Raw genomic sequence first — 8,494 nt, 5'->3', positions numbered from 1 at the left:
CTTTTTAATTTTAAATTCATTTGAAATTTTTATTTTAATTTTAAATTCATTTTAATTTGGTGGGAGAATGAAAGAGGCAATTGGGTAGAAAAAAAGAAATTGTAAAAGATATATAAATTGCATTTTATATAATAGGAAATTTTTAAAATGAAAAGTATTTTTGTTCGTTAAATTTTTAGTCTATCCTTTACCTCTTGGAATAACCAATACCGTGGGACCTTAGTATTGGCTATTCCCCATTTCCCTAAATGATCATTCTTTTCTACCAAATAAGATGTTAGAGAAAGATTAGGAATAGGGGAAATGAAATAACTAATACCATGGGACCTTGGTATTGGCTATTCCCCATCTCCTTGAATGGTTGTTCCTTCCAACCAAACAAGGCATTAAAGAAATATTAGGAATAGCGGGAAATAAAATAGCCCTTCCCCTAGCAAAACTTCTTGTATAAATTTCTTTATCTTCATCTTCATTTTTTTCATATTTATATCCTTCCATGACATCTTCATCCTCGATCAAAAAATTAATCTCTTCATAATCATCACTTATTAAAATTGTAGGAATATCAAATTCTTCCAAAAGAGTAATATTAATTGAATAGACTACCAAGCATATAAAACAATGCTAATCAATAAATTAAATACCCAACACATCACCCAAAAAGTCCATAAATAATAATTAGTGCAAACTCATACAAGTTAAATTTTTCTAAAAATTAATTTTTTTGTTTTGCGTGACATTCGTTTTCATAGAAGCCTTACTCATAATGAGTAATTGTGGATTAAGATTCCTATTTTTTTTTTTGAAATTTAAGATTCCTAATTAATCAATAGAAATATAATCTAGGCTAATAACATGCCATGTTATCTACATTTACTTCTAAATTTTTTCCTTTGTCTTATTACAAGGATAAACTCTAAATTTTAAGGCAAAAGTTAAAACTCTTAGTGAACTTGAGGGACCTTTGAAACCTTTTGTGAATTCAAGCAATGTTAGATCAACTTCATTTTAATTACTCTTAGCCAAAATTTTTTTCTTTCTTCTTAACGATCAACCGCTAAAGATGTGATTGGTTGGCGTAAAGAAACGTATTGATATGGTGTTCCCGACCAAATCAATCGTGAGAAGCAACATATTTGATGCTTTCGACTAGATCTCGTAATCGAATTTGACATTCTATAGCTAAATCTGACCGTGTGGAACATTGATTTGGTGCTCCTTGACTTGATCTAGTCATAAGGAGTGCATATTAACACTCTTGTATGCTGGTTGGCCACATCTCTTGAGGTTGACCATCAAGAAAAAAGAAAGAAAAATAAAAAATTTAAAATAAATTTAAAATAAAAAAATTTAAATTTAAATTATAAGTTATAAAAAGTTATTTTTTTGTTAATTTAAAAATTAAATTAAAAATTAAATTATAAAATTGTAATATTTTAATATTTAAAAATAAAAATAAAATAATAGTGTTAGTATTTTAATTATAAATTATTAATGTTTTAAATACTATATAAATTATTAATATTCTATAAATTAGAAAAATTAATCATATTAAAATTCAAATAAAAATTTATTAATATTTTGAATTAATTATTAAAATAATAAAACATTTTAATTTAAAAATTAGATATTATAATAAAAATATTTTTATTATTTATTATTTAATTATTTTTAAAACTATTCCTTATAATCAACTATTAAAATAATTCATAACTATGCGGACCAAACGCACCCTCACTATCTTTTGGATCTATAGCCCGACTACATGTATCAATCGAATCAAATATAACCTCAAAATTCAAAGTAAGTAAGATACAGGAAAAATAGGGAACAAGAGAAGTTGGGTCATGGCCTCATGGGCCCTCCACCCCAGACACGGGGAAAGGAGGATTCGCGATTACGTGCCCTCTAATTGTGAAGACGAAACCAAAATACATTTGAAGTTCAAACTGGAACAATGATTGTGAGATTTGAAAGTTTAAAACCATTAGCGCAGCAACTTAGTAGGTAGTAGCGCCAGAGAGTTGGGAACCTGCTTTCACGGAAATCTTCAAGTTATTCCATTCTTATAATCTTTGGTCAGTATCTGACACTTAAGCTTAATTAGTTACTATTTGTTATTTGTTTTTGGGAATATACGGTTCGATTTGTTTCGAATCGAAGTCTTGAGCGTGGTTCTTCTCCTCTGATGGGAACTTCAGCTTTAGCTTTCCTTTAAATAGTTAGGAATTTGTTGTTGTTATCTTTTTTATTTTGCTTTTGCTCTTTAAAATCACAAGCATGTGGTAACAAAGTGGATTAATTTTGCGGGTTTCTGTTGTTTTTGTTCAGGGTTTTAGCTCATTAAGCGAAATTGAACGGGCAGAGATGTCCCTTCTCAGCAGATTTTTTTACAGAAGACCCCCAGATGGCTTGCTTGAATTTGTTGAAAGAGTATACGGTACTTACTCACATTCTGTAACCTCAACTTGTTTCATTTGTGCTTTATATGTGTTATTGGTGTATTAAACTAATTCAATATAAGTTAATGCAGTTTTCGATTCCTGCTTCTCCACTGAAGTCTTGCCTGACGGTATGTACCAAGTATATCTACACGAAATTGTAACCGAGTTACAAGAAGAATTCCCAGAGTCATCATTTCTCGCTTTCAATTTTCGTGAGGGTGAAAAACCAAGTCATTTTGCGGAAATTTTATGCCAATACGATGTTACTGTTTTGGATTATCCACGACAGTATGAGGGTTGTCCCCTACTTCCATTGTCTCTGATTCAGCATTTTCTACGAGTTTGTGAGAGTTGGCTTTCACTTGGGAATCATCAAAACGTTATTCTTCTACATTGTGAAAGAGGGGCCTGGCCACTTTTGGCATTTCTATTAGCTAGTTTCTTGATTTTTAAAAAATTGCACAGTGGAGAGCGAAAGACTCTTGAAATTGTTCATAGAGAGGCTCCTAAAGGTTTCTTGCAGCTCCTCTCACCTTTAAATCCCTTCCCTTCTCAGCTTCGCTACCTTCAGTATGTATCACGACGGAACATAGCTCCTGAATGGCCTCCCCCTGAGCGTGCTCTGTCTTTAGATTGTCTCATTCTTCGATCCATTCCAAGCTTTGATACCCAAAATGGATGTAGGCCAATCATCCGTATTTTTGGTCGGAATATTCGTGGCAGAGATGGCCTATCCACTCAGATGCTCTTCTCCATGTCCAAGAAGAGGAAGATGCTTCGACATTATCATCAGGAAAAGGTTTTTTCCTTTCCACCTTTTGTATGAATTTAGGTTGTCATGTTAACTGGTCAAAAATAATTGCCTCTTGTTGCAGGCAGACTGTGATGTGATTAAAATTGACATTCAGTGTTTGGTGCAAGGCGATGTTGTATTGGAGTGTGCTCATTTGGACTTGGATCCTGAAAGGGAAGTTATGATGTTTCGTGTAATGTTCAACACTGCATTTATTCGATCCAACATATTGATGCTGAACTCTGAGAACTTGGACATTCTTTGGGACTCGAAGGAGCGGTATCCAAAAGGCTTCCGAGCAGAGGTAAATATCATTTTGAGCCTCTATTAGGATTTGGGATACAACAAGAGAAAGAAGAGCAAAGGACAGCAATGTTAAACAATTCAGTTTCTGAGCTGCTAACCTCCTTCCTTATTTCTTTAAAACCTACATGTGTCATTAGTTTTAGTCATGATTGTAGACTTCCTTCGTCATTGTTTTATTCTAATTCAATAAACTTCTAAATTCAGGTTTTGTTTGGGGAGGTTGAAAATTCCTCCCCTCCTAAGGCTCCTATAACAATTTTAAATGGTGAGGAAAAAGGGGGATTACCTATTGAAGCTTTTTCTCGAGTTCAAGAACTTTTTAGTGGTGTTGAGTGGGTTGATAACAGTGATGATGCTGCCTTGTGGTTACTTAAACAACTCTCCGTCTTGAGTGATGTAAAAGAACTGTCCAGATTGCAAAATAAAGGAAATTTATATGAATGTCCTGCTGACTCTGAGGAAGAACATAACGCATATAGCACTGCTGATAGTTCAGATGAAGCATTTGATGTTAATAATAAGCCTTCAGCGGATCCCGCAAAATCTCCGCCACCAGACGTTGTTGATACAGTTCTCTTACATTTAGAAAGTGATGGTTTACAAGATTTAAATCATGCCTCTGGAACTCTAAATCAAGCATCAGTGGAAACTGTTCGGATAGTTTCAAGTCCAGGAACACGATCTTGTTCATCTTCTCCACTGCCAGCTTCACCCCCTTCTCTGTCCTCCATACCAACAACACGTCCACCACCACCACCTCCGCCTCCACCTCTAATATCTGGGGAAAAGTCTCTCTATAAGATGTGCACCTCCACCTCCCCACCTCCTCTCCTCCTCCTCCTCCTCCTCCTCCTCCTCCTTTAGTGTCACCATCACATCTACCTTCATCTATCAATATTATTAGACCTTTGTCACACACCACCCCCACCATCTCCTCTTCCTACTTTTTCTGATGGAAATCTCGTCCATCTTTGCTAGTCACAGCTAAAAGAGGTCCTCCACCACCTCCACCACCTCCACCTCATAGTTTATCTGGTAAAATGTTTTCAACATTGCCTGCGGTTACCAGCAGAGATGGCCCACCACCCCTTTTCAGCATTTGTAAAGAACTTTCACCAGCCCCAGCCATACCTGCTTGTTCCTCTCCATCGCTATCACCACCCCCACCCCCTCCCCTCCCCCGCCCCCGCCCTTGCCTCCACCCTTGCTTTCATCTTCGTTGGGCAGCAAATCTAATAAGCAAGAGCCATACCCACCACCACCACCACCACCACCACTCCAATGGCAATATCTAGCACTAGTTCCTCTCATGAGGGAGTGCCACGTGTCCATACCAATGTCCCTCGGCCACCTCCACCTCCACCTCCGCCTCCTATAGGACGTGCTCGGTCAGCTCCTATTCCTCCACTCCACCCCCTGCACCAAAACCTCCTGCTTCACCCCCTCCACCACCTGGCTACATTGCAAGTGGGTCCACGGCTGCCAGGTGCAAAAGTGTCTAATGTGCCACCACCACCCACCTCCATCTATCGGAAGGGGAAAAGCTATGGGACAGACTGGTCATGCAAGAGGTCGAGTCACTGGCACGAGTAATACCCCTAAGAGAACTTCATTGAAGCCATTACATTGGGTCAAAGTCACTCGAGCAATGCAAGGGAGTTTGTGGGCTGATTCTCAAAAGCAAGATAATCAATCAAGGTGCATGCATGTATAGTTTGTATATTAGTACAAAATTATGTTATTTGTTCTTTTACTGCAAAGAGTAGTTTCACCTTCTACAAACTTTTTTAGGTGATGTCAGATTGCTCGTTCTTGGGCTGGAGCATTGACTAAACTTTTTAGGAATAGTTGCATTTCATTTGGCGTTCACCGGAATTTATTTAGAGAGGCCTTTCTATGTATTACATGTCTCTTTGCTTGCTATTTTGTTATGTGATCTTGTGCTCTATTAGAAAAAAATAAAAAGAATGAATCCTTTGTCAAACCAACTTCTTTTTTGTTTCCCCTTCATTTCTTATTATTAGTTTAACTTGTGTTAGTTTTCCCTCTAATCTGGAGAGATGGTGGCTTTTTAACCCTAAAGATTGAATATTTTTGGTAGGGCCCCGGAAATTGACATGTCTGAGCTTGAAAGTTTGTTCTCAGCGGCCTCTGTTTCAGATGGGCGTGGTACTAACAAACTTGGAGGTCGACGTGGATCTAACATCAATAAACCTGAGAAAGTGCAATTGGTGAGATTCTTTCTTTCTTCAAACTTCTAATGAAGAAAAATCAGAAACCATTCTGTTCATACTAAATCTGCATATTAATTTTATGTAGACATTGACGATAACATAATCTGGTGGCTGTATATTGGATCTGGCTTCATTTTCTTATACAACATCCAATATAGAAGGAAAAGCATGGTTAGGAGGGTCCTAATTGGTTGATTAAAATATCAATGAAAATAAACAAGGAACATTATTCTTTTCCTGATAACTAATTATTAGAGTACAAATGAGCAGAATCAGACAACTTTGCAATTGGTTGAGGAATTTATACTTAAAGTCTACTTTTAGTGCTTGCCTTATCAACCATATACAGAATATGGAACTTGACTGAGTAAGCATTAGGAAAATTTGAAAGGCAATATTTGGTAGTTCCCCTAGTTAAAGGGCACCATTGCAACAAATAATCGGCAAGATTTGAGTATAGAATGATTAAGGGGTTTCTTCAGTAATTGCTGCTGCTCTAGTTGTTTCATAACATTGTCATAAACTACCTTTATCTTCCCTACTGTTTTGTTATTAATTTTTTTATGTCAGCATGAACATCATATTGGTCTATTTGCATGATAAACACTGAGCTCAGCAGGGGTAGGGTACCATTGTTGGTGCCATCAATTTAGTGTTATTGCTGATATGGTATTTGTTCCTATAGCAATACAATGCTGTTTTATTCTGGCGTTAGAAAGAAGGTCCTTTTGTTGCAAATTAAATATTTTCATTCAATTATAAACTACTGTCAGAGGAGTCTGAAAAGTTCTAATTTAAGAACACAGCTACTCTATTTGTTCTGCTAATAATGCATCACTGCTTCCTTTATTAACTTTGAACTTGCTATCTATAGCCTGATTCACTTACATATAATTATCTGATTCCTGCTTTCACTATATAATTTCTTTTATATGTGATTTCAAGAACAATAGGTTTCTTTAGATTGATGTTGTTTAAGTGGTGCATGTATTGAATCTGTCAGGTTGACTTGCGCAGAGCGTACAACTGTGAAATAATGCTTACAAAAATAAAAATTCCTCTGCCAGATATGATTGTAAGTTCACATTTGCTTTAGCCTGCTTTATGTCATAAGTATGTTAAATTTAATCTTTTTCTTGGATTTTCTTTTTAGATTTTGATGTCAGAAGTATGTTAATTTTAATCTTTTTCTTGAATTTTTCTTTTAGATTTTGATTGAAAGTGATGTTGGAATCTTAGAGTTTAGTTTTCGTCCCCCTTGAATTTCTCTTTCATGTTATATTTGTTTCTAATTTATCCCTGTTCAATCTCTTCTATTTGAACTTTTCTTTTCATTTGTTAGTCCAACTTGTGTTAATATTCTCTTACTTTCTGATGCTATAAGAGATTTGAAATAGTGTCTTATGTGCATTAAGGTTTTGCTGGCAACCAGATTCATGGAAGCTGGAATCTTTCATGCAGCATATTGTATGATTTGATATCAAAGTTGGAAATGGCCTGTTAAAAAATGTGATCCTATTTGACTTTTTATGGGTACTCCTCAGGGGCATCAGTTTACTATTTTCAATTTTCCAGTAGCAGCAATTAAGAATTTAATATTTTATTACCATGCAAGCATCTTATTGTCCGCCTAGAGCTCATGATCTTTTTATTGGACTTCTATCTGCTGAAGGGCATTGGTTTGGGGTTCTTTTCATGTGGTGTGATTCTTTAGAGAAAAGTTTTGGGGCTAGGTTATGGATTTTCAGAAATGTAGAAAGGTTATTTTTTTTCCTGGGTCAAAAACTATATTTGATACTATTGGAATTTTGATTGACAGTTAATGTGGATTGCAGCATTGAGATTGTACATATTTATCTGTAACATGCCCACATATGTAATTTGTAATTCACATGGATGTCCATCTATTTGACAAACATGCATAAATATGTAGACTGACAATTAGTAATAAACCATAAGAATGTATATTTGTAGGTAGTTGGCATACATAGATAATGCATGCATGTTTTTCATAATATATACCACTGATATCAACTTTGGATGAATGTTTGGTTTGTTGGAATTTTCTGAAGGCTCAAACTTCATCAAGTATGCTTTACTATTTAAAGAAGATGGTATAAAGAAAGACCAATATATTCATTGTTGAATGCTTTCGTAGTTGAGGGTAAAGTTTGGTTTTGTTTGTTTTGGTTGGATCCACTTGCTGCATCTCTGTGGGAGGAAAATGAGTGAGATTTGGCTTGACAGGATATTGGATTAGATCATAAATAAACTATTTGTACTTTTCAGTGGCCCACGACTAAGTTTTGACACTGGTATTTCTGGTCCTCCCAATCACTTAACTGATTTCTGCTGTTGGTTCTTTCAATTGCCTTGCAAAGTTGTCTCAAACTTCCTCTACATTACTCTCGGTTTTCTGTTTTGCTTTTTGACTTGTAAAGTTGGTGGTCCTAAATATAATGATCTTTATTTCCAGAATGCAGTTCTAGCATTGGATTCTTCAGCTCTTGACATTGATCAGGTGGAAAATCTGATAAAATTTTGTCCCACTAAGGAAGAAATGGAACTGCTAAAGGTAATTTATATATCTTTTAACATTTTGGTTGCATTTGTGTGCAAATGCTACATTTTCTAGTCTGTTTAATGTTACTCTTTACATGATGCTATTTTTTTTCTTTGGAAGGAACTCATTACATGATATCTTATCACCTAGGCAA

The 8,494-nt window shown here is 35.5% G+C and overlaps 1 protein-coding gene across 1 annotated transcript in view; it reads left to right on the top strand.

Moving 5' to 3' along the window:
* Nucleotides 1-1,823: 1,823 nt before the first annotated feature.
* The window catches only part of AFH14 (Formin Homology 14), a 14,153-nt gene continuing 7,482 nt past the window's right edge, over nucleotides 1,824-8,494 (top strand). Inside the window, 10 exon segments of the mRNA XM_089783899.1 lie at nucleotides 1,824-2,078; nucleotides 2,332-2,440; nucleotides 2,534-3,243; nucleotides 3,320-3,541; nucleotides 3,748-4,406; nucleotides 4,771-4,843; nucleotides 4,922-5,241; nucleotides 5,645-5,774; nucleotides 6,781-6,852; nucleotides 8,254-8,352. Of these exon segments, the coding sequence (XP_089640025.1) occupies nucleotides 2,368-2,440; nucleotides 2,534-3,243; nucleotides 3,320-3,541; nucleotides 3,748-4,406; nucleotides 4,771-4,843; nucleotides 4,922-5,241; nucleotides 5,645-5,774; nucleotides 6,781-6,852; nucleotides 8,254-8,352 (2,358 nt within the window). The 5' untranslated portion in view covers nucleotides 1,824-2,078; nucleotides 2,332-2,367.

Source organism: Theobroma umbraticum, unplaced genomic scaffold (assembly GCF_002168275.2).
Source record: "Theobroma umbraticum cultivar Fairchild unplaced genomic scaffold, ASM216827v3 scaffold_30.0, whole genome shotgun sequence".
NCBI classification, from domain to species: domain Eukaryota; kingdom Viridiplantae; phylum Streptophyta; class Magnoliopsida; order Malvales; family Malvaceae; genus Theobroma; species Theobroma umbraticum.
This window is presented reverse-complemented; position numbering and strand designations above follow the sequence as displayed.